The following is a 27,632-nucleotide window of genomic DNA, read 5'->3' as shown; positions in this document are numbered from 1 at the left end:
ACAATCTGATTGGCTAAGTGACCGTACACTATCAGCCATTAATGTACAGTGGCTGGAGGGCGTCCACGAAATGGCGACGCCTTTTTCGATTTTCCAAAGTTTTAAATAACATTTTGATGCAAATGGATAATTAAATTTCCGAGAAGCCTAAAAGCAGTTCATTTATGGTTTCTTGACTTTACAAATCTTGCCATTAATAAAAAAAGATGACGCGCGCGCGAACACAACTGCAAGTTCAAATAACAATTCAGTCAAAGCGATCTTCCCAGGGCGCGAAGTTTAATAATACGTCGAGAAATAACTAGAAACCATTATTTGAAGTTAATTTCATTTAGAATTCTACTAAAACAATTAGATTATTCGCTCTTGATTTCTATGAGGTGATAGTTGATTCGGCCTGCGGCCTCATCAACCATCACCTATTAGTGTGCAGTGGCTTGGTGTGGTCCACAAAATTTCAACGTTTCCTCGTTTCTCCGAAGTTTTGAAAGAACACTTGAAAACAAACGAATAAACAAAATTCCTGAGAAAACTAAAAGGAGGGCATTTACGGTTTCTTGGATTAAAAAAGCTTGAAATTTTTAAAGAAACCGATAAGCGCGCTTATCAAGCTGAAAAATGTTAAATTGACAATCAATTCAGTCTGCGCGAATTCTTTAAAGCGTGAAGTTTAATACTAAGACCAGAAATAGTTGGAATCGTTGTTTGAAGGAAATTTCGGTTAGAATTCTACTAAAACATTTAGATTATTCGCTCTCGTTTTCTATGAGGCGATAGTTAATTCGGCCTTCGGCCTCATCAACTATCACCTCATAGAAATCTCGAGCTCATAATCTAATTGTTAATTAGTATAAATCTGCTAGCGTTCTATCACGAATGCTGTTCTCTGATTGGCTACGCTACTCACTATCTATTATCCCGCAGATAGAACGCTATATAGAGCGCTAGTAGATTTATACTAACAGGTAGAATTCTACTTGAACACTAATGCAAATGCTGCAACCTGACTGGCTGAGCCATTGCACACTATCAGCCATTAGTGTTCAGTGGCTTGGTGTGGTCGATAAAATTTCAACGTTTTCTCGTTTCTCCGAAGTTTTGAAAGAACATTTAAAACCAAATGGATAATTAAATTCCTGAGAAGACTGAAAAGGGACATTCACGGTTTCTGGAATTTAAAAAAACTCGGATTTTTTGAAAGAAACTGATAAGCGCGCACACAACTGAAAATGTCAAATTGACAACTCAGTCCGGGCGAATTCTCTAAAGCGAGAAGTTTAATATTAAGACCAGGAATATTTGGAATCGTTATTTGATGCAAATTTCAGTTAGAATTCTACTAAAACAATCAGATTATTCGCTCTTGATTTCTATGAGGAGATAATCTAATTGTTAATTAGTATAAATCTACTATCGTTCTATCACGGGTATTTTCCTCGGACGGGCATTATGGGCTCATTATGTCTCTCCGTGAAGTGTTGAGACAAAGTTCAACATACGCCTTTCGAAATTATCACTCTCCCCACTCTTCTGTAAGTATTGGTTGGAAAGCAACATTACACGCGTTCAAGACCTCCTTGATAATAACAGTTATGTTTTATCCTTTAATCAATTTCCAAACAATTTCAACATAACCCTTTCAAACTCTATTTTGGATCAATCAAGTCTATCCCAACCCCAAGAAATGGAGCAATACAAAAAAGAACTTTTTCTTCGCAAACTTTAAACGACAAAACCAAAAATAGCGCAAACACAATTTCCACCAAAATGTATACTCTGTTCAATATGTCTTTTCACCCCCACCGCAGAGAGCAATCTTAAGACATGGTTCAGTCAGGAAAACATTCATTGCGTTTATCAACTACCATTCAAAATAAAGAATGACATAAAAATAACAATGTTTCAATACAAGATTCTCACAACATTCTTATATTCCAACTAATGTTAGTCTCTTTAGAGTCAAAATACGTAATCATGATGTAAGCCCTCAATGTTTGACTGACAGGCTCCATCAATCACGTGTTTACACTGCTCTCTAATGTCATCCTTTTGGAGCGTATTTCAAAACTAGCGGGTTGGTAAAACTAAGGAAGCCGTCACTTTATCATACAGCATGATCTTATTGTCAAAATTATTGTCAATATGTTGCTCAAAATTACAAACTTTTAAGCAGATCAATGTACACTATTTAATTACTGCCTACTTTGAACTGTAAATATCAATGTCAAGTTAACTACTAATAAAATCTCAAAAAAAAAAAACCCAGTTCTTTTCGCAGCTAATTTTACCCACGGATGGTCACTCTCTATGAACTACTGATACTCCTGAGTCCTACTGCAGTTAAGTACTAAGTTATTGCATTGAAAGATCAGTGTCATAGTGGTGACATACTAAGTGAAGTCTTGAACACCATTATTATATTACACTAAAGGACCCTAAGGAGTTATAAATACAGTGCCATAACAACGTGATAATGCTTATAAAATACGAGCTTACTTAGCGTGCTATAAGCGTGTTAAAGGACCATCCTACACTACTGTTGTAATAACAAACAAAATAAAGTCTTCGCCAACAACTTTGAGGTCACTGATTTTTTTCGCGTTAAAACTTTCACCTGTTTTACAAACATACAAATCAGTCTGCTATAACATCCATTAAAAAATACAAATACAAATACTTTGTGTAAAAATTACAAATATACTAAAACTCTGGTAAAAAAGGAATACACTAAATTAAACTCCGTTTTAAGAAAATACAAATCCACTAACATATTGATTAAACATTTACAAATCTACGGAAACTCTGTTAAGGTAAACATATCTATTAAAAGTCGTCACAATTAATAATCTCATGTATATCCATATACACAGTTAACTAAAGAATAAAAAAGCACCGCACTGTCATGGATATCGTACTTTTTACACGAATTGTTTTTTCTGTCATGGCCTTAATAACCCTAAATATGTGAGTTCAAACTCTACACAAGTTACCAAAATTTCTCACTAATTTTATCACAACATTGAGCATGAAACCACTAACTGCTAATGTGCCGTCTTAAAAATGGCGGCGATATAAATATGAAGAGTAGAAGACTAACGTGCTCCCCTGCTGAGTAGATACGTCACAGCTTTAGCTTTACCACGACCTTCTGCCATCATCAATGGAGTTTTACCATTACTATCTTTTGAATTGATATCAAAACCACGTGACAGCATTGTTTCGATGATGGCGACATTACCACCTTTGGAGGCCATGTGCAGTAAGTTCCTTCCATACTGGCCTTTCAAAGACGCATCTGCTCCCTTGTCTAAAAGATAGTTTACGGCCTCCATCTGGCCACACACAGCCGCGATCATCAAGGGAGTGTTACCCTTACTATCTTTTGAATTGATATCAAAACCACGTGACAGCATTGTTTCGATGATGGCGACATTACCACCATTGGAGGCCATGTGCAGTAAGTTCCTTCCATACTGGCCTTTCAAAGACGCATCTGCTCCCTTGTCTAAAAGATAGTTTACGGCCTCCATCTTGCCAAACACAGCCGCGATCATCAAGGGAGTGTTACCCTTACTATCTTTTGAATTGATATCAAAACCACGTGACAGCATTGTTTCGATGATGGCGACATTACCACCTTTGGAGGCCATGTGCAGTAAGTTCCATCCATACTGGCCTTTCAAAGACGCATCTGCTCCCTTGTCTAAAAGATAGTTTACGGCCTCCATCTTGCCAGTTACAGCCGCGATCATCAAGGGAGTGTCACCATCACTATCTTTTGAATTGATATCAAAACCACGTGACAGCATTGTTTCGATGATAGCGACATTACCACCTTTGGAGGCCATGTGCGGTAAGTTCCTTCCATACTGGCCTTTCAAAGACGCATCTGCTCCCTTGTCTAAAAGATAGTTTACGGCCTCCATCTTGCCAGACACAGCCGCGATCATCAAGGGAGTGTCACCATCACTATCTTTTGAATTGATATCAAAACCACGTGACAGCATTGTTTCGATGATGGCGACATTACCACCTTTGGAGGCCATGTGCAGTAAGTTCCTTCCATACTGGCCTTTCAAAGACGCATCTGCTCCCTTGTCTAAAAGATAGTTTACGGCCTCCATCTTGCCAGACACAGCCGCGATCATCAAGGGAGTGTTGCCATCACTATCTTTTGAATTGATATCAAAACCACGTGACAGCATTGTTTCGATGATGGCCACATTACCACCCTTTGAAGCAGAGTGTAGTACGGTCTCTTCATTTTGATACTTGCCTTTCAAAGACGGATCTAGGTGGTTATTACAAAACATCAAATAATGTCACAAATATAACTCTGTTTAAAATTCATACCTCACTTGTACATAATTTATATAAAAAAACGAACCTCGCCATTATTTTTTTTTTTATTTCTTACTTGATAATAATGTCAAGATCACTTTTCCTAGCGTTGATAATCATTGCAAAATGTTTACAACTAAATTTTTACTGATTACACCCGTATTCATGTTACGTGTATGGCGGAAAATAGATGCTATTTAAACGGCTCAAACACCAGTCAAACTGTGAAATAGGCTATTTTTCCTGGGGACATTGCACGTTTCCCAATTTACGGGATATATAATTCAAACGACTTGAGTGCAGTCAATCAGCTCTCAATAGTCTGACTTCAGGTTGAATTGGTCCGCATTCAAAACGGTCGCTTTAATTCTCACGGCATGACTTCTTGATAATCTCAACTTTAGTTTGATGTTTCATGACTAAATTTGAATTTGACCGTAGAGAAATCAGTTGTGCTTAAAATTTTCGAGAGATGGCATGCCAAAAAATAGTTGCTATGCGTGCAAGAATGAAAACGCGTGTAAAAACCATGCCAAGCCTAAATCAAGGTATGATTATGTGATATATGCACGTTTAAAATTTTCAATAAACAAGTCCACCACTTTTGCATGAGGATTTGTTCAGTACCCGAAAAGGCTTCTCGGGCTCCTCCTGATGTGTAGCCTCGATTACCAGTTGCTGTTCGGGAAAGGAGCCCGGGCTCTTCCCCCCTTGGGGAGGACACTCGAGGACCAGACCCGAGAGAACGGCGGAAATCGAGACTAGGTGTAATGTGACATGGTGACTCAGCTAAAATATGGTTCACCACAGAAAAACACCTATTGCTGACCCACCATTGTGTCAACAAATCTTACTAGCTCCACGCTTATATATTAATTTCTATTTTTCAGGGGCGTAAATGGTGGCATTCTGAACATATGCATGCAAGGTATCATTGAATCTCTCCTCTTGCACCAGGGTTCAGTAGAGAGTAGAAATTAAAAGAGAGTTCAGGGACTAGACTAGCGAAAGCATGAATATATTGTAAATTGACAATAGAAATCAGCCAATGATCATGCAAGAAATTTGACAGTTAAGGGAAAAATAAAATTAGAAAATGCCTTAAGTATGTAACTGTATGAAGTAGCATTACACTGTACTGTAATGATTTATTTAGCATATTGTTCCTAAGAGCAAGTTAAGTTCAAATTTAAGGACAACATTACTGTAGTTTGCCATTCATGTAGACTGCTGCTGTCTACAGCCTATGTAAAGGAAACGATCGCCAGGACAATTTTGCGCTTATTCCTAACAACCTTACTTAGTGTGCATTTCATTTTTGATTGACCTCATTCTGGAATAAAAGTGAAGGAATTACGCCGTGTCTGTTTGTCTGTTTGATTCAGCTACTACATGTATCATCCAATTCTGGTATAAACGGAATGTATTCCAAACATCCGGGTATACAGCGGGTGCCCCATATGGTGCATGACATCTGTAATCGTTATCCGGTGTTCAGAAATTTCTTTCCTCCGTTGATTTATCGGGACAGAAGTGGTTTTTCATTTGTGTTCTGTATAAGATTTGTGGTTAATTTCTTGCTGGTTTTTAACTCTTTTCTTTGTGGTCATTTCACATTTTATTAAACCAGCGTTGACCTTTTCTAAATTTAAGATTAGCATTGTATAAATGAAGGGTATAAAGACGCTTTGCACATATCAGTGGCGGATCCAGACCTTGAGCAAGGGAGGGGGGGGGGGTTGAGGGCTTTTTTCAAAAACACACAGAATTCTGTAAAATATGAAGTAATATGAAAATGTCATACAACCCTGCCAAATATGAAGTACTAATGAAACAATACTTGCGCTCAATCCTGGACATAAGTGCACTGGATATGACGTCCACTCAGCTTCACCAGCTACTTGGAAGTTTTCTCAATCTACTTCTAATTTTCGGAAGAATCTTACAGGAGAGCTGAATATTGAAACAATCCGGAATAATCATGAAACTGCCTCTTCAAATTGCAGCCTTTTGTAAAACAACAAATAAAAATGGTGGCTGCTTCATTTGACAAAAGGGACGCAATATTCTTTTAGAATGATCCAGATCAGGATGAATGATCCAAGACAGGGTTCACTCAGAAAATTGCTCCCTTTTCAAGGACCAAGTATTGTTTTTCTCTCAGAGTCTACTCTTAAGGACACATTTGGCAGGTTTTCATAGAGTAACACAGCATGATAATGGTTTTCATTCAAGATTTACACAAAGATACCTTTGTGGATATCTTTGTGGAGTCAAAAAATGGAAAGTTTTTAACCTGGGAAATATGGACATCGAAATCTTAAAAGCAACGATGCTCAAATCAAAATCTTTTAAGCTAATATGATGCTTAAAAGCCAAAATGTTCATCGATCCTGGACAAATCTTTTAACATCTTTTAAAATGTCACCCAGAGTAAGAATGCAACAGGGAATGCTGTATTATCTCGAAGCTGGTAATGTAAGCATGTCTGACGGCAGAAATAATTTACATTGAGAAGATTGTCACATGAAAGTCTCCAAAAAGTCTTAAATATGAACAATAGAAGCTAACAAAGCATTTCCCGAAGGTGATAATAAAATTTTTAAGACAGGAAACGCACTGGAGAATTGAGGAGAATTCAAATACTGTATTTGCTATTATTACAGCACCATATGTAACAATGGGCATAACGAGATGATGTAAACGAACTTATTGATGAAAGGAAATACAAAAGAAGAAATCAGTCATTCAAAAATTCAATCTCTAAGAATTTTTTTTTGCGATCTGTTAATTTTCTTTTCAGTTCTAAATTTTCAATGGCTTCTGCCCACCTTCATCAGAGTTGCAATGTTAAAGTTCATTACTGCTCGCGCTACAACCCCACTTGCTGTCATGTTATTGATTTTCTAAATCAACAGTAAGTAGGCAAAAAAATCTTAGAGAATCTCTATCTGTGATTGCAACACCGGAAGTAGTATTTTTTAGTCACATCAAAAAATCAATATTTATATGATTTCTTTGTCATACTAGAAAAATATACACAGGTGCAGTAGAAAAAGAGGTAGCTAGGTGCCTGAGCTTTAAACATGTTGTTACCCCAGTACAGACAATCAAAAGAAATTTATATCAGAAAGCCCTCAAGCAAATCAGATGCAGACCAATTAAACCTTAATATAAATTATTGATTTTAATTTTGTGATCCACTGATAGAGTTTGATACATGTACTCACAAATGGTCTAGGTTTGCGCCTTTGCTAACCTTTATACAGAAGAAAACAGCTCAGTGCATCACTGAAGGAGAATCCATCCAAGGATTAAATTCCAGAAATTGAATTATTGTTTAAGGGGTTTTAATGAGGTATTTAACGTCAGAATGGCTACTCTGGAATAATCCAGAATATACCCTTATTCCAGAACAAGGTCAATCAAACACTCCCCTAAACAGCTTTGTTGCTCTTCTGCACCATGATCAGTGCACACATCATTACAAAGTCAGCATGTATTGAACATGAAGAAACACAAACCTCTTGGTCCAGCTGTTGTTAAATCTCCTTTCCTGTCACTGTCTGTTTCTGTGTAATCTGAAGAGGATGGTGAAGCTGTATCTCCATTTGCATCTGATGAGAAGGAGAGATCTTATTACATGGCTGCATGTTTCATTAAAGTGGATAGGAATCGACATGACTTAAAGCACGGGTTTCAGCGAGGTTTTTTATCAGAAGGGCATCAGGGTATGACATTTGAGCAGAAAATTACTTACCATGGTCTTTATTCAATATTGGTCTTTATTAAAAATAGAATTCAAAACATCCATTACAATTAACAATAAAAAGATGTAAATAAAAATGGGGTATAAATACAACATACGTAGGAACAAAGAAATGGTTTAAATAATAATAATAATAATCAATCTTTATTTGTACTCACTCTTGCTAAAGAAAAACTTACAATTTCAATGAAAATATTAAAAGTAAAAATTAGAGTACTAGCTGCCTGGAATAACCATAGGGGCTAGCGGAGCCAGGCAGCCAGTTAACATCAGCATTAAATAGAAATAAAATAAAGGTCAGCAAGAAAACTTGAGCACAAATGCACACATAAGAAGAAGAAAAAAGAAGAGGAAAAAACGCTATTTCTATGCTATGAAGGAAGTCTAAAATAGTTTAAGTTATATATGAATACAAAACATGAAAATGAAGAGGAAAATAAAACAAAATGAAGAGGATTATTAAATAAAATCTAAGGTGGGCTAGAGCATTTGAAAATGTGCTGAATAGAACACACTTGACCCACCCCTACCATTTGGCACAAAACAGAGTGACCCACCCCTCAATGAAGGTGAAAAATTACATGACCCACCCCCTATAAAACACGATATTTTTGGTTGCATAATCCAACAAAGTCACATAAATGTTTGTGTGCTAACTTTTGGTGAAATTTTAGATTTTAGATATATTTCTTTACAATAATACTAAAGGATCTAAAAATAATATGGTTTTCCTTTACTCTTGCAACTTTCAAGTCATGTCTGTAAACTGTACAAAAAAACTTGACAACAACCCCTTGCATTCTCTGCCTCTGACCTCGCTTCACGTGGAATAGTGATCCATCTAGAGAAGGTTGTAGTGAGTCCTGGGACTCACACAACCAACAAACCAACCTCGTACTCAGGGTCTCTCATCTCACTCCAGGGGCTGGGAAGATCAAAGACCTTGGGAACGAGGTTGCCAGGAAACTTTGAGTGTGAGTCTCAGATCCATGAACATAAGTCCTGTACCCTTGTGGATAAATAGCATGTAGACACAAGTTGGCCGCTTGGAGTCCTGGGAGACTAACATGGCGAAGGAGCATAGTCAGTTGGAAAATTTCTGCACAGGGACTCCTGCTTGCTCATTCTGTTAGACTTCTTACTTTTCGTACAGATTCACATCTTGTAAGTTACATAATATAAAGAAGGAATGAAGATGTTTTGGTTTAATATCATTTGATATTAATATCGGCTTGATGCGTACAAAATTTATGTGTGGCCAACTGTTCCATTAGCATCAAGACTTTGATTGTAAAAAAAGTGTAAATGTGTCCTAATTTGTGTTATAAAATAAGATGACCCACCCTATGGGTAGCCAAAAGCTGAATGACCCTACAAGCATGCATGCACACACCCATGCACACATAATAACACATTTATTGATGTAACTGAGTAAATTATAGTTCATAAAGGTTATAAAAGAAAAAAAACTGAATGACCTACCCCTTACCAAGGGCTAAAAAAACTGATGACCAACCCCATCTCTGCTCTGCAGGGGTTTCATTAACAGTTTCAGCAGGAGGGCAACTGGTTTTCACAGGCAGCCAAATATTTTTCAACTGAACGTCTTTATAAGAAAAACATTACTCTTAATGGTCAAACCAGGTGGGCAAAATCATCCTCACAGCCCATAAATTTGGCTGGTCCCTAACATGCAGTAGAACGACAACATGACCTAGAGCTCTAACAATTTTACTGCATGTGAGTATTATATTCTTCCTTGAGGACCCATGCATGCTTTTCAAAGATAGATATGCTCTCTTGTCTATAAGAAAGTTAATTGCCTCTATCTCAGGTGTGTTTTTATATGCTTACTGATACTGATTTCATTATCTGCTGTTCTCAACATGAAGTAGCCTTTTTGAAAATGGGTCATTTTGCTTCTTGTAAAAACTTTCCTCTTCTCCCCACCTCAACCCTGTAAATTATAAGACAATGAATAAAGCAAGCATGGATAAAGCATGAATGAAGCATGGATAAAGCATGGATAAAAAATGAATAAGGCATGGATAAAGCACGGATAAAGCATGAATAAAGCCTGAATAAAGCATGGATAGAGCATGGATAAAGCATGGATAGAGCATGGATCAAGCATGAATAACGCATGGAGAAAGCATGGAGAAAGCATGGAGAAAGCATGGAGAAAGCATGGATAAAGTATGGATAAGGCATGACTAAAGCATGGATAAAGCATGGATAAAGCATGGAAAAAGCATGGATAAAGCATGGATAACGCATGGATAAAGCGTGGATAAAGCATAGATAAAGTATGGATAAAGCATGGATAAAGCGTGGATCAAGCATGAATAAAGCATGGATAAAGCATGGATAAAGCATGGAGAAAGCAATATGGATAAAGCATGGATGAAGATGGATAAAGCACGGATAAAGCATGGATCAAGCATGGATCAAGCATGGATCAAGCATGGATAAAGCATGGATAAAGCATGGATAATGAAAGCATGGATAATGAAAGCATGGATAATGAAAGCATGGATAAAGCGTGGATAAAGCGTGGATAAAGCATGGATAAAGCATGGATAAAGCATAGATAAAGCGTGGATAAAGCATGGATAAAGCGTGGATCAAGCATAGATAAAGCATGAATAAAGGATGGATAAAGCATGGATAAAGCATGAATAAAGCATGGATAAAGCGTGGATCAAGCATGGATAAAGCATGGTTAAAGCATGGTTAAAGCATGGAGAAAGCAATATGGATAAAGCATTGATGAACATGGATAAAGCACACATAAAGCATGGATCAAGAATGGATAAGGCATGGATAAAGCGTGGATAAAGCATGGATAAGCATGGATAAAGCATGGATAAAGCGTGGATAAGGTATGGATAAAGCATGGATAAAGCATGGATAAAGCATAGATAAAGCATGGATAAAGCATGGATAAAGCGTGGATCAAGCATAGATAAAGCGTGGATAAAGCATGGATAAAATGTGGATCAAGCATGAATAAAGCATGGATAAAGCATGGATTAAGCAAAATGGATAAAACATGGATGAACATGGATAAAGCACGGATAAAGCATGGATTAAGCATGGATAAAGCATGGATAAAGCATGGATAAAGCACGGATAAAGCATGGATAAAGCATGGATAAAGCGGGGTTCCACTCGGTTACAGAAATAGCACAAATTACCTGTTGCTTCATCATTGCTACTCTCGTCCTTTTTGTCAGCAAAGTGGGTCACATGTCTTTCTGCCAGTACAGCTCCATTTTTACAAGAATCTTTGAGGATATAAAGTTAAGATAGTGTGACTGTCATTCTTCATGTCATGAGCAATGTATACCGACTTTTTTAATGTTAATAACATTTCATTAAACAAGCTAAATGACCACCGATTTATTCATTAACAACTGCATTGCTAAGTGGAGATTGGGTGCCCGAGACATCCAGGGGCTTCCACTATTGGCAGCCAGCTCCTAGATGGAGACTGCTCCCATAGCTGGCAAATCCTGGAAACCGAGCCATGACACCCCACGTGGGAGGGAAGACAGGCACCTGACAAACTGAATTAACAGTAGAAAGAGGGATTGAGGGAAGGGAGGGGGAATGCTTGAAGATGTGCTCCCATGCAAAACAACTTTTACTGTTAACGCTATTGCTGTGAAGGCTTCCAACACATCTAAGTCCAAGAGCACATGGAGTCCTGGTGTATGCACATATAGGAGAAACACCGCTGTCTACCACAGGAAAAGAGGTGCTCTTTGTTAACTCTGTTAAATTGCATTTAACTTCTTTTACAACCTGGTCACACTATCTCGTGGGAATCGTCTACAATATTACCTACCAGCACAAGTTGGTGGAACTGATGCCTCTTAGAGGCTTGGGAAATTAACATGCACAAAACTCCACTCAACTGCAATGACAGCATGTACCTGTCCCAAGGGTATAGAGCCTTGACTCTATTGGATAAGAACTAATTTCCTAATATATTCGGTTTTTATTAGCAACTTTGCGATCTTTTAAAATAAACTTGTCACTTCATTATATTTTTTATTACCCCTGAAGAGGGCTTATGTTAGCCAAAATGTTGGGTTTTTAAGATTTTTAATAGCTTTTCTTAACCAACTGTAACATTTTTATATTAATCATGGAACCACCTGGTTACAAATTAGTTTTTAAAATAACTGCTTTTTCATAATTGCATGACAAGCAAGAAGTATTTAATTACCAAATTATCACTTAATAAGCAGTGTTCGTAATCTGTTTCCACCATCAATCATAGTTTACAAACATTTTGGTTAAGTTATAATTGCAACAGAGTTTTCATGTTATTAGGTCAAAATTATCACTAAAACTGGTCTTGAAAGGTAAAAAAGGAAAGCCTCTTAAGCCCAACTAGGACCTTAGCTCTGACTTTTGTAGCATGGAGTAGCTATAGGAGTGTTGCTTATAGGCATCTATCTCAGATCCTGTCAGGTTAATTATCCTGTCAGGTTGCCTCAACAATTTGTGGGTACCCATTGATATTATCCACTGGAGAGAAGGACTGTGAGAGTACAGAGTCTTTCCCAAGAACACCACACAGTCACAATGACCCTAGCCAGGGTTGCTCAATTCTGAGTCCACTGCACTAACAATTTAAGCCCCTGCATCTCCCAAAAATTAATGATTGCAAAAACACACATAAAAAGAGAATTCTTGACTAGGGACTTTAAAACAAAGAAACAACAATAATAAAATAGAAAATTAGAAAAAATTTTATATAGATTTAAAACAGTCAGATAAAAAGTTTGACACAAATTGAGTCTTCTTGAGTAGTTAAATCATAGTTCAATCCCTTCATGAAAAGCATTTCAAGCCCTGCTCGCTTCTGTAGGCAGGAGGATATTTTCTCAGTTCTGCTCTCCAAGATTTGTTTTCTGCTTGAGTAATCCAAAGTTGTTTTAAGAGTGATAGACTCTGACTCTCCCCCCCCCCCAACCCCCTGTTGGCCTGTGTCTTCTTTAAATGGGGGTAACCTAGCCTGTGAACAGGCCCTAACACTCACCTCCATACCCCGAATCACACAATGTTAAAATAGAACAAACTCTCACAAAATCTGACTGAGACTTTAGTGATGTGGCGCCTTTTTGGTTTACAAGTTCCTAGTATATTTTTCAGATTTTCAGGGCTGTGATTGTTCAACCACTCAATAAGTGTTAAATCGTGTAGGACCCATGGGTTCGTTATCTGTTTGAAATGCAAAGATTAGAAACGAAACTGGTTAATTTGTGAGAAAATCCATATATATTAAAGTTCTTTGTAATAATTGGCTATAAAAGACTGTTTCAATGTATCAATATTTAGTGCATTTTTTGGGTAACTTTACACTATACACTGATACGTAAACCCACAGCTAGACAGTCCTTTCGTCAGTCATTCATGTATTTAAGCAATAAACCACTCTTTCTATGGGTTTACCAGCACAATAAACCACCCAGGATGTTGGGAGAACACAATAAAAGCTTGTAAATCATGAGTCGTAAGGTGAAAACAACTCAATACATCACTGAAAGAGAATCCATCCAGGGATTAAATTATTCCAGAAATGGAATTATCATTTTATTGAGGTATGGCCAGAATGGCTACTCTGAAATAATCTGGAGTAGTTTCTCATACCAGAGCAAGGTCAATCAAACACTCCCCTAAACAATTTGTTGCTCTTCTGCACCATGATCAGTACACATGTCCATTACAAAGTCAACAATGTATTGTACATGAAGAAACACAAACCTCTTGGTCCAGCTGTTGCTAAGTCTCCTTTTCTGTCACTGACTGCTTCTATGTAATCTGAAGAGGATGGTGAAGCTGTATCTCCATTTGCATCTGATGAGAAGAAGAGATCTTATTACAGAGCTACATGTTTCATTAAAGTGGATAGGAATTGACATGATTTAAAGCAGGGGTTTCAGTGAGGTTTTTCAAAAACGCCTGCATCACAGGACCAAACTTTTAACTGCACGCTGACTAATTAAGTTGCCTAATTAAGGTACTTTGAATACTAGGGAAGAGAAAAGAAAAGAGAAGGTTAGAATTGAAGAATTAACTCAAGGGTATGGGGCTGGTTTGACCATCTGGCCTGACCATCTGGCCTGGTAGCTTGATCAGTCAGCTGTGTAATGAGAATTTAAATTCAGAGGCCACCAATGTCAAAAAATTACATCCCTTCATCTCGAATGGTCCTCATTTCCTTTCTTTCGAGCTATTTATGTTCAGAGGGAAATACTTGGGCTTATTATCCAGTACTTCAAATATTTACTCTTCAATTATAAATTCTCTACCTTCCTATGATATACAATTAGCCAAGAATTGTCTACATTGTGCTGTAAAAATGCATCTCTTTGACAATTTGTGGAATAATAAAACAACAGTATCTCACTCAATCTTGTAGAATATAGTTTCAGTTTAGCCTACTCTATCTACAACCTCGTCAGCCAAGCATCAAACAGTATTCCACATGATTTGACAAGATAATAATTGTTGAATAACATTTTTCATGGAAATAAACTGGGTTCTATGGAATTAAGATAATTTCAGTTACTTCTCCATTCTACGTGCTAAATATACTCATCTGATAGCTTACAATCTTTTAGGGATTTTGAAACTTATAACTGAAATAAATACATTTGATGAGGAGCATTAAGCATAACATCAGTCCATGAAAGCCTATACTTAATGTTGTAGACCTCTAGGAAAAGCAGATATCCTGAAGTCGTGATTGTGTGAACTTTAAATATTCCACGTGCATGATTGATTAAGGAATATTGAAATGTGAATTGTCTATAATTTCCTTGTTGAGGAGCCAATACAGCGGTCAGAGCAGCACTCTTGACTAGTAACAATACATACATCACCGAAACTTCACACTTAAATAGTTTCACAACATTGAGTGTGTAAAAAGTAACTGCTTATGTGCCATCTTGAAAATGACTGCAAATTAATATGGAGAAGAAAACTGGTTCCTTAACACCAAGGGAAAAGAAACCAACATGCTCCGATCCCCTGCTGAGAAGATAACTCACAGGTTCAGCATCATCATATGAGCTAATGCAATCATTAACATCATCACTATTGTTCTAATTCTCTTCACTGGAACCCGTTGAGTAAGAGAGGAGGAGAAAAGACCATGAAACAGGTGGAAATAGCCTGGTGTGAGAAGGGATAAACTTGAAACTCAAGAAGTGTCTTTTCTTTAATTCAATTAAGGCTGAAAATGTGGATTTCTCTGTTTGGTGATTAGGGCTATAAAGTGACATCATGAAGAGGGTGCAAAACTGCAGCATGTGGCTGACATTACCCAGGCTGAGACTATCCTGAAAATGAAAAGAGGTCTGACAATAGGCATGGTATTTGCAACACCGTTCATAGACAATGGTCCCCAGTTCAGTTCAGTTCAGGTCAATGGAATATTCAAACAGTCTATAACTCTGAGAACTGGAACATGTCAATTGTCAACTTCACTCTACACACAGTCCAGTGGCAAGATCTCCAGGGCCCGGTTGTTCAAAACTGCAATTAAACTAATCGCCGATTAAGCCTAATTGTCGATTAAATTTCTTAATTGTGGGTTACTTAATTGCGGATTAAAAAAAGGTTGTTTTAAGGGAGATTAGCCAGTCAATTTACTAATCCACAATTAAGCATAAAATGAATTATATTGATTAATTATAATATATTTTGAGCCAATTTACATCCTCTCTCTCTCTGTTTTTTTTTTTTTAATATGGCTTTCCCAGTGAAAAAGTGCGCAAAGTAAACTTTTTGCCTGCAGAAATTCCCGATTTAACGAAAAAATTTGTTGAAAAAATGGACATAGAGCAAATTTACAAACATGATAACAAATGCCAAGAATAACAAGATTTGGGAAGAGATAATGGAGCTGTAAACGCCGTCGACATGACCACATGAACGTTTGGGAGTTAAAGTAACCACGACGGCGAAGCCAATGACAACATTGATTAAAAACCTTAAGTCATTTACAGTCTGTCAAAATTATCTTGAAACTAAATTTGGAACATAGCGATAAATTTGAAACGGAATTTTACAAATTAACTGTTATGGGTCACGTTCTCCAGACAATGCAGAATTTGGTCATTTCATGTTGTTGTTTTGCAGAGAATGACAATATGTCAGGAATGTTTATCGTGTTACAACCAATCACAAGCAAGATCTTAAACCACAGAAACAACAGAAAACAGATGCATTCCATCTGTCATGGAACTATAAATTTAGTTTTTGGTTTTCACTTTGTCCCAAGAGACACCCTCCATTCAACCACATAAAACAGGTGAGTTTCCGTCAGTCATGGAACAAATTTGTTTTGTTTCAAAATTTTCTGTTTTTGATATCAAGAATTTAAATAATTGCTGTTACATCATATTTAAACACTTGCAACAAGGGTTTGGGATATTTTTAAAGTGAAAAACTATTTTCACAAACCATTATGCATTGCGCTGGGCAGATGTGACTGTATGACCAGCAGGGTCAGCAGTTGAATCACTCAAGCAAAATGATCCAAATCAGTTATTCAAATTATGGTCGTTATTTTAACAACAACAAAAAGTCATGAGGAATATTCGTGAAAATGGACGTCTTTCATTAAATTTTTGCAATATGTATACATCTAATGCAAATTTATTTGGGAAGGAACAGTAAACAATTAAGTTGTTTACTGTTAGACATAACTTATTCCAAAATTAGGAAACAATTGCATTTTATCATCATCAATCTTTCCAGAGTCTTTAGATCACCAAATCACCGGGCCCATTGACCTTATGGATTGTGATTGTATAAAGATCAAGTTGCCAAAGATGATAGCAAGGTTACCAAAAAGAGCAAAACTTTAAATTTTTAACCATCCCCATTTCATAGCTGTTTCAAATCAACTGTCACTTCGCGTGAGTAACTGTACGCTTTGGCTTGCCAATTCTTTTTTAAAGTTTGCCCAAGCTAAGTACTATATGTGGCACTTGATACCAAAGAATAGCGATTATTTAGAACTTCCATAATATACATGTATGAAGGCTGAGGGTGTCTCTTGGGACAATTAGTGAAAACCAAAAAACTAAATTTATAGTTCCATGACAGATGGATCATGAATCCATCCGCTTTCTGTGGTTTCTGTACTCTGAGGATCTTGCTTGTGATTGGTTATAACACAATAAACATCCCAGACATATTTTTGGTGTTCACGGTTTTATAAGTTTGATAGTAACATCTGCATGGATTAAGAGAGGTACTGGGGTAAACTGCATTGCCTAAAAACATAAAACAATGACCACACCAGGGCATAAATGTCTGTTTGATCCAAACTCTAGCACACTCAAAACCATTAGACCAGTACACCCATGCTAAATATTGTAGACTATAATTACCATTGGTGTAACAGAACTTCTCTGCCAAGTCTTGGCGCTGAACTAGTTTATGTTTTAACCCATCACACAAAGCCTGGTAGGTCGCAGCAGAACCTTTCTTTTGTCTCCAGTGCTTTAACATGTGGTATCCCTTTTCAGACAGTTGGTCATGACCTTGATTTATCTCTTGAAGTTCTGCATCACTGACATCTAAGCGACGCCCAAGCTTTATCCACTTTTCTGCGATTTCCACACCCAATTCTTCTAATTCATCTAATGTGGGTGTGCCATGTTTTACTACAAAAAGAAACAATTCAGTACAAATAAATTGCTGTTGTTGTTGTTGTCACTCAAAATGCTTTAGAATGAGGGCCTCTTTTCTTAAATATTGTATCACAGACACCCCAGTTTGGAGATAACTTTCAGTAAAACCTGTCGATACATGGATTTTACCAAAGACAACAAATATCTTTGTGATGTCAAAATATTAGTGGCCATGACAACACTGTGCAAACGGCTTACAACTTTGACAAACTGGTAAAAAAAATGGTATTTATTTATGTCTCATAGTTACCAAAATGAATTTTAGCACAGAATGATTTCAACTTAGGTTAATTTGTTTTAACCTAGGTTAGGTATAATCCATGATCAGTACAAATGTCAGTTACGAAGTCAGCAATATTGTACATGGAGAAACACAAACCTCTTGGTCCAGCCGTTGCTAAATCTCCTTTTCTGTCACTGTCTGCTTCTTTGTAATCTGAGGAAGACGGTGAAGCTGTATCTCTATTTGCATCTGATGAGAAGGAGACACCTCATTACATGGCTGCATGAATTGGCATGAAAGAAGACTTAAAACAGGGATTTATGTATGACATGGGGTATGACATTTGGGCAGAAAACTATTAATGGTCTTTATTAAATAATGGTCATTATTAAAAATAGAATTCAAAACATCCATTTGAATTTATAAATTATAAACTAGTGAGACAATCTCAGATAGTGCAGAGCGCAATTGATAGCTCTGGTACAGTAGTCCCATAAGTACTCACCCCTACTCAGTTCACTTCCGGTTTGTGTCTACCTTGTTAGTCTGCTACGGCTTTTTCCCTTTGCAGTGTGTATGTTTCAAGGTTGTATTTTCATTCAAGGTCCAAACATTACGCACAAATTAATTACTACTGGTGCTTTAAGTTGATTTTCGTTCATTTTAAATTCAACAATATGCTGAAGCAGCAAACGTGACAATTTAGCTCTTCACGCCAACTTTGTAACTTGACACTTTTGTTTTCCTCGCAAAGCCATGTAATATGAAACCCCTGTTTTCTCCAAAACATACAGAAGATGTCCTTGTTTTTTGGAGATAAATGAAAGAAAGTTAAATATCTGATGTAGTGATGAAGAAACGGAACAGAGACGATGTTTTACTAAAAATGCAAATTTTTACCAATGAACAAGAACCAATTTAATTATCAGATAGTCACGAAATACCACTTTCTTTTTCTGTTGCCACCTTTGTTGTTAACAATAAAACAATTCAAAATTAACACACAACGATATTGATGGCTGAGAAGCTTTTCAACGAAAAGTATTGAAGATAAACAGCACTACTTGGCTGATATGAATGAGTCTCCTCAACGACTGATTAAATTAATTTGCCCTTTCATTAGGTGCCACGGCATCTGCAGCAATATTTGAGCATTTTCCTGGTTTCTTTTGTTACAAATTCACAATTTGCGGAGTATTAACGCCACTAACTTGAGAACTTTTTGGTCTCTCTTACAGACACAATTAAGGCAAGAAATAAACAAGTCGCTAAGGAGAAGCAATATATTTGAACTCTGACAAGCACACTATTGTAGATTGAAAACAGCAGATGATATTTGTTGAACCGACCTGTTTGTAATTCTAAAAGCTACGCAGCCAGAGTAACGTTTCACTTTTGCAATAAAAAGGGACAACTGGCGCTACCTGAAAAATAACTGCCGTCCTTGGTCACATGACACAATATATAAAATACTGCATGTAAAGATAGTGTATAACACTAACAATGCTAGAACACATGTGTCTTACATGTTGAGCTCTACCATAAGGAAAACCACTCAACATTTGTGCGTGATTCCGTATGCAATGTATCCTTCACCTAATATAGAAGCCACGAACCCTAACTAATCTACACATGCATTTAGGGCGAATTAGTTTTGTTCTAAGGAGAATGGTACCACAAGGAGAGCAAGGGGTTAGCTGAGACAAATATATAGCTCTGCGATGTTTAAAGTTAAGCGACGGCGATGAAATGTGTTTTACGTAGAGTACACATGTACCTTTCCCACCCTACTCCCATTACTTCCTTGCCTCTAGACTAATTAATTAATTGAAATTAATTAATTAAACAAACATTAAAGTTTACACCTTAGCGCCATAGGGCCATAGCGCCATAGCGACTTAGTTCCTTAGCGGCAGGCAACCCCCATAACCATCCCAATAGTGCACTCTGCACTAAAAAGGCGTAATATGAAAGGTATAAAAAATCTAGATGCAATATGATAAATTACATAAGTGGGAACAAAGAAATGGCATAAAATGAAGAGGATTATTAACTAGATTAGTTTGAAAAGCATACTATTCGTGACACTGCCCTTGTAAAATAGGTCCCGGGATCCCACCGAGGTGGCCCGTTTTCCCGGCAGGATCCCTGCTGGGGAAAAAAATACCCGCAGTGTATCTCAGCAAGAATCCCATGGAGAAATCTGTACTGACAGGATCCCGCCAAGAAAAAATCCCCCCTGGGGATGCAGGCAAGAATCCTGCCAGGAAGCAAAATCTTGGTGGTATTCCCGGCGACAACTAAATTCTTGCCAAGAAAAAAATCTTGCAAAGAAATTCCTGCTGAGAAGTGGCACATTCTCATGGCCAAAATGCAAATCCCGGCGAGGGTGTGTTAAGCCTGATCTTGAGATTTTGACCCTGGAAGCAAGTGCTGCCCTAAAACTATCGTGAGCCATATCTAGATAAAGTTTTAATACTTACTACGACTCAATTTTACAGTTCAGCATGTCGAAAGCAAGCCATAAAGATGAAATCCCACACGTGTTTTATCTATAAACATGCCAATCACATCTAGACAAACTGGAGCTTTTAATGGCGACGACTAGCCGACTGCTCTAAAAAGATCTTTGTTAACTTTTGTGTGGGTAGCTTCTTTGTTTTGAAATTTCTGCATGATTTTAATTTTAGAAGTCCATAGATAGGATTACCTCTCTGCTCTCAGCATTCCAGTGACCATCACTCAGTGATGATCTTCCGATGGCAAACTCTGAAAATTGCCTGTAATATAAACACTCATTTGGCCTTGAAAATTTTCTTTGTGACAGCATTTGGCAAATCTCTTTAGTGGAGATCTTCTCGTAAACTTGCCAGGGGAATCTTCCCACCAAGGTCGTTAACCCAGCAATACAACTGGCTGACTAAAATCATGTGTGACATAGCACACGCCATCCTGCGAGTAGGAGGGAAAGCCTTTGAGAAAGTTTGAGGGCTTCTTCGAGTGCTCTTAAAAAATCCACATCAGAAAAGCGCTGAAAATTGTTTGTTTGCCTGGTTTGTTTACTTCAAGGCTTCAGCAACGACCTTTCTGCAGGGAAAAGCTGTTTTGTTGAAGTTGTTATAAATTACGTGATTGCTTGTGCGAGAAATTTCACGAAGACTTCTTCAAGCTAGCCTCAATGGAACTGTGTATGTATATCTCTTTTCGGCGTAAAGTGTCTCATATCAATTTTTGTACACCAGTTAGGGTGTTTTAAACAACTGTGACTAAATTTTCTGTTAGTTAATTAATTAAATCATGTTGTCTTGAGTAGAGTCATTTATCAGTCTGTTTTCCTCGCTATCCAGCTGTTTGTAAACTTCAAACTTTGCACCATGAATTTTGCCAGAATTTCTAGTTCTTAAATCATTGCCACCATTTTTCTGTCATTGACATTTTTAAAACGTATTCAAGTGGTATTAATTCTAACTGCCATATGACTATATGTATACTTAAGTTGTTACTTACTTACATTTTTAATTAATTAAGTTAGTTTTGTCTGTATTTTAACTACTATCAAGCACACAAACACTGGGAAGTTTTAACCTTTATATGAAACACAATGGCTCCAAAAGAAATTTGTGGCAGCATGTCCAAAATTTTGCTGAGATTCCCACAGTGAATCTCGCCAAGAATTTCACTTCCCACCACAAATCTTGGCGAGATTCCCAGCAAGACCGCGCCAAGATTTTGGCTCCCGTTAATTTTCTTCTCAGCGAGAGTCTTGGCAAGATTCGCAGAAGGATTCTGGCGAGATTTTGGCCACCGGGATTTTGGCTTCCCGGCGAGAATCTTGGTGAGATTTGCGGCAGCTGGCGAGATTTTAGCCACCAGGAATTTCACTTCCCAGAGAGAATCTTGCCAGGATCCCGGCGGGAATCAAAACCCAGCGGCCAAAATCTCACCAGGATATTGGTGGGATTCCCGCCAAGATTGCGGCTGGATTCCGCCAAAATCCCAGTCCTTATTTTAAAAGGGACTGTCCCTTTCACACTCGCTTAATAAGACAGGGAGTAATGCAACCTTCCTTGAGTGAGTTGGAAGCGTAAAAGGATTTGGAAAGGGAGGGAAGAGAAATGAGAAGTGTGGCAGCAAATTAATTGAGTTCATTAGTGTGTTTGAATAGACTTTTTCTGTGTTACGTAATTCATTTGTGTCAGATTTGTTATCGTACGTGTTTCGCTAATATTAAATCAGAACTTAGCACTTTTTTGCTTGCTCAAAAAAGTTGAATTTTAATCCTCCGCTTGTACGGTAGAGATCATTTCTTTCTCTTTTGGACATTTTTGAATATCAAGGACACCACTACTTGGACTACTGTAGATCCATAGTCAAGGCATGGACATTTGGACTGTTGTAGATTCATTGTCGAGGCATTGTTTTAAAGTTTAGTTTGTGCAATTGAATTGTGTCTAATAGTAAGAATAAATGTTTATCTGGTTAACATTTGATGGTAGCAAAAGTTGGTTTGACCAAAATATGATACGAATCGAAGATCTCCTTTAAGAGGACGGTAAATTCCTGTCCTTTACAAACTTTTGTTATAAGTTTAAGCTCAAACACCCTTCACCCTCTACTTCGGTCTTCTTAATTCTATATCAACTTCTTGGAATTTAGTATCTGAAAATCCTCCTTTGCAATGCCCACAAAGTGAGGAAAAAGAAGAAATCATTTCCACCAAATATGTGTACATCTTGTTGCTGAAGAAATTCTTCATACCACGTACCGCTGAAACTAAAATCTTAAAACCAAAAAGTGTACGAACTACCTTTCCAGATCAAGACATTCACATAACAATGTTTCAATATAAGATTATACACAACATTCTCGCCACTAAAATGTCTCTTTTTATAGCCAAAATTTCCTCAATGTATGTCCTCAATGCTTAGCTGATACATACTCCCTTGATCATATGTTCTTACGCTGCTCTTCCGTGCACTAATGACTCTTGAGAGCCTTATTTCCTCAAAAATATGGGGTTACCATCAACGTCACAGTTATGCACAAAAACGAATCAACCCTGGGAGGCCTTATTTTGTAAAATGATAACAGAACCCCTATTATAGGTGTGTAAAATATGGGCAAGTGGAGAACTTAATCTCAAATATATAATGCATGGATCACTTTGAAGCTTCAACATCCCCCCCCCCCCCCCCCCGGCAACCCCCTGGGCATATGAACTTTTGAAGATTGGCTCATTCAAATTCCGTCCTCATGGGCCAAAATGGCGTTCAAATGCCCTACCTAAGTGCCGGATTTGATGGTGCATTAAAGTGTAAATTGAAGATCATAAATGAAAACAGGGATTGTAGTTTTTCCTCAAAGAATCACAACTGCACAGTGCAGCAGCACAAGCCTCTTAGGAAGATATTTCAACCAGTCCTGTGGACACCACAGGAAAGTAAATCGCCATTTTGATTGTAGATTTACTTTTGAACAAGTTTTAACTGAACTGGATTCCTTGTGTGATCAATGAATGTGTACAATTTCGCAAAGTCACGTATTAGTTTTTGGCGCTGCTGTTGGGTTACTGTTTTTCACTTACAAGCATCATACCACGGTGTAAAAAATTTAAGATACTAGACACATTTAGCAACTGAATGCAATACCCTTGAATGAGTTATATTGAATATTGTTTGAGAGAGGTTTTTGTACATTTTACAGAGTTTGTTCATTCACTATTCAATAGCAGTTCATGTTCTGTGGACAACAACGAATGAAAAAGGCAAGATCAACGACCGTGACTCCCTGCACATCGACTAACAATTGCCTTGACTATTCAAGCTTCAACTCAAATACACTCTAGTTTTTAAACATTAATCTTCTAAAATGCTGTAAAGCTTTTGCTGCCCTCAGCTTGTCAGCCTTCACTAACAAAAGCGACTTCTTTTGCCTCAAACTTCTCCATACCTAGAACAACCATATGTATTCCGCTGGAAACACTTGACATTTCCGGTTCAAATTGGGGTTCAAATTGGGCGGGGGGGGGGGGGGGGGATGTTGAAGCTTCAAACTGATCAGCGCATAAGCAGACAAAACAGATTTAGTAAGGACAGTGTAAGGAGGGAAATCTTAATGCAAATTATACATACCATCTGGAATAATAACATGTATCCCTTCCACTAAATTATGAATCACTCTTTTGAACTTCTCGCATTCTGTGCTCCAAGAGTGGGTCTTCCTGTAGTTCTCTCTGAGCAGCTTGGCATTGTTCTCTCTCTCTTCAGGTGTTTGGCTGGACAGCTGCTTGATCCTTTGAGCCCATTCCTCTACATCATCTGTTTCAACAATAACAGAATTTCCACCCTCTACCTCCTCTAAAGCAGCGGCTATTCCAGACTCATCAGACACAAGAACAGGGACAGCAGCAGAAATGGTTTCCAGGGCAACCAATCCAAATCCCTCAGTGCGAGATGGTAATGTTACTAGGTCTGCTTCACGGAACATCATTTTAAGCTCATCTTGCTCGTTGCAATAACTACGGATTGTTAACTGGTTGCGCCTTATACATGAGTTGTCAAGAAACCACTGTTCTAAATTTCGGTGTTCACCTGTAGATGAGCCAACAAATGTCAGCTCAAACTTCTTTCCAAGGGAGCCAATGGCATTTGCAACAATGTCATAACCTTTGAGAGTTAGATCCTCAAAGCTTGCTCGGCCAAACATAAAAACATTGAATTTCTTTACCACTTTAGTCAGCGGTGTTGATTCACTGCAGAACTTTTCCAAAATCCCAGGAGTAATCATCTCTACTTTAACATTTGGCAGACTTCTGGCGTACTTCTGTTGTAGTCGTGAACCCACAGCGACCACTGCATCTGCTGCTTTGCACAGAGCAATTTCATCTTTATGTTTCTTCTCATTTTCTTCAATTGTATCTACTGCATCGCTTTCCGTTCGTTTGAATTTTCCTAGGTCTTCACAAAAAACGTGGACGAAATGTACCCATTTGCACTTTGTCGCTTGGACGATGAAGAACGCAGGGGTTCCAAACTTTCTTCCATGGCCTATCACGATGTCAGGACATGGAAGTTCCGGAGGTGGAATTTTCAGCCAGTCCAACGGATCGGAAGATCCAGGAACACTCTGAGCCGTGATCAAATTAACTCCGTGTTGTTTGGCGTCTTCTCTATCCAACTCATCGCTCTGCGAGACGTAACAGTGAACCTTGATGCTATCACTCGATGTTTTCGCCAAATTGACAGCAAACTCTCTGTTGAAGGTGGACAAACCACCTTTTGACGACTTCCACTCGTTGCACAGAAACATGACATTGCAGATTTTGTCAACTTTCTGTTCTTCCGAATAACTACTTTGGCAAGCATTCCTTGATGATTGCCCACAATCCATCATCTGGGCTAATACACTTCTTCACAGCTTCTACGCGAGCTTCTACAGGCAGAATGCGGTTGTGTAAGAGTAATCTAAACTTGTTCTGCGATAACAAACTCTGACATTCGGAGATGTGGGAGTTGTTTCCTCCCCTTAATCTATGCGTTATCCATCCAGTTTGTTTGTCTCGTTCAATGAAGGAGTTGCCAGTAATCGGATACCCGTGTTTGCGAAAAGAACTCTGGGATCGTCAGGGGGCAAACATTGCAAGTCGCTAGAAGGAAATGTGTGGCGAAAAGTTGTTTCGACGCCCAAAAACATGGTTTTGGGGGAGAGATCAACGCTTTTTCGCCGTTGTTTTATCGCAAATGGATTTTGGCAATGTTGATACATGGAAAATGTAAGTTTTTGTTTGAATAACCGTGAAATAAGTGATAAAATTTACCGATAAACTTCCTTTTGCTTGCGTGAGGTTTATTGTGAAATACATTGAAGACAATATTGAAAATTTCAATACACGCCTGATCTCGAGAGGCTACCCGGAGCAAATGGTAGAAAAGACCCTCCGAGAAGTTAAATATTAAGACAGAAAAGAAGCTCTAAAACAGAAATCGAAAATTGCAGAAGGAACTACTACCCTTTCTGTCGGGCAATTTCACTCAACCGTCAGTACCAAACTTTGGAAAGCATAATCACGTACAAATGGCACTTTCAAATACAAATACTCAGAGATATATTCAAGGAGCTACCCTTGATCTGTTATAGAAAAGGAAAATCACTGAAATACGTGCTTGTAAAAGCAAAGCAAAGGCTTTGAGCAACACAGTAGCCACACAGCATGAGTCGCGTGGACTCATTTGTCATTAAATCAACCCCAGACAGTACAATGATCGCCACCGGGCTTATTTCCAGTATTATTTGTACGACTGAGCTTTCAAATAAGCCAAAAGTAGCCTGCACACAACTTAAAAGGCTTTACGGGGTTATTTCCTCTCGATTTATACCTAATTAATTTTGTAATATTTTCAGACCATTACACGATGTAAATTTCACAATAAACCTCACGCAAGCAACGGAGTTTATTGGTAGATTTTGTCACATATTTCACGGTTATTCAAAGAAAAACTTACATATTCCACATATCAACATCAAATCCATTTGCGATAAAAACGACGGCGAAAAAGCGTTGATCTCTCTCAAAAATCGTTTTCTTGTACCTCGAAACAACTTTTCGTCATACATTTCCTTCTAGCGACTAGCAATGTTTGCCCCCTGACGATCCCAGAGTTCTTCGCGCAAACACGGGTATACGATTACTGCCAACTCATTCATTCCTGACCGCCATTCGTGTGTGAAGGATTTAAAGAATGAAAGAACAATTGTGGACATCAGCCGTATCCCCAGGGTTATCTAATGCATACTTTTGTCGGCTTCTCATGCATGCTCCCATGGATAGTAAAGAGACTGGATTGGAAACTACATTGTAGCTCTCGTCACCGACAGTGATATGTGTATCCCCGCACACATATCACTAGTGATATGTGTATCCCCTCCAAAATGGCGGCCAGTGATATGTGTATCCCCCACCCCCCTCCCCTCTACTTTAAATAGCAATATCCTCCTTGAAAGCGCTCTCGTCGTCCGGTCCCTTACTGGACGAACGACTAACCCAAACAGACTTTAAACGCAAATCTCAATTTTTGTAGTTGAAAAAGCTCACGTATCTGCTGCTGGAATTGTGTTCTTATCCTAACTGGTTTTCTGCGAGCAGGATACAATGAATTTAAAGTTGAACACCAAATGGATCTAGATATATTTCAATTTGAGTTTCACGGCACGGGATTTCTAGGACGATATTAATTTCGCGGTGAATTACTAGCAATTTTGCTAGCAAGTTTCATCTTAATCGACGTTTATTCTTCGGTAGATAGCCTAGATAACGGCTGTCTTCAGGGGATACACATATCACTGAGCCATGTAATAATTAGTGATATGTGTATCCCCTGTATGCAGTCTTATACAACCGAGGTCAGTGAAACTCCAGAAATCCCAAGCTATGAATAAATGCCGGGTGTGAATATTTCTAGCAAGTCAGTTTTGACAATGCAAATGTAATGGGCATTTTTCTTCTTGGGTAGAAAGCCAATATAACAGCTGTGTCCATGGGGATACACATATCACTAGTTCATGAAATAATCGGTGATAT

General features: G+C 38.0%; 1 protein-coding gene and 1 pseudogene across 5 annotated transcripts in view; one reads left to right on the top strand and one right to left on the bottom strand.

Annotated features, from left to right (window-relative positions):
* Positions 1-18,768, top strand: part of LOC145468063 (uncharacterized) — a 146,041-nt pseudogene extending 127,273 nt beyond the window's left edge. Inside the window, exon 2 of the transcript XR_014042148.1 lies at positions 18,745-18,768. The product of XR_014042148.1 is annotated as an uncharacterized LOC145468063 (transcript). The remainder of the gene's footprint in view (positions 1-18,744) is intronic.
* On the bottom strand, positions 4-27,294 carry LOC145468059 (uncharacterized). Of its 4 annotated transcripts, XM_081451721.1 has the most exons (7): positions 24,187-27,288; positions 18,212-18,304; positions 17,530-17,805; positions 13,889-13,981; positions 11,308-11,397; positions 7,866-7,958; positions 4-4,291 (listed from the first exon to the last, which is right to left on the bottom strand). In XM_081451721.1, exons 1-7 carry the CDS (start codon positions 25,445-25,447, stop codon positions 3,093-3,095), a joined length of 3,105 nt encoding a protein of 1,034 aa, XP_081307847.1. In that variant the 5' UTR covers positions 25,448-27,288; the 3' UTR covers positions 4-3,092. The 4 variants fall into 4 exon arrangements, with proteins under 4 accessions (XP_081307847.1, XP_081307848.1, XP_081307850.1 ...); XM_081451722.1 differs by lacking the exon at positions 13,889-13,981 and having other exon boundaries at positions 11,308-11,379; positions 24,187-27,289; XM_081451724.1 differs by lacking the exons at positions 17,530-17,805; positions 18,212-18,304 and having other exon boundaries at positions 24,187-27,294.
* Between the last annotated feature and the right edge of the window lie 338 nt (positions 27,295-27,632).

This window comes from Orbicella franksi, chromosome 14 (assembly GCF_964199315.1).
Source record: "Orbicella franksi chromosome 14, jaOrbFran1.1, whole genome shotgun sequence".
Classification (NCBI taxonomy): Eukaryota; Metazoa; Cnidaria; class Anthozoa; order Scleractinia; family Merulinidae; genus Orbicella; species Orbicella franksi.
This window is presented reverse-complemented; position numbering and strand designations above follow the sequence as displayed.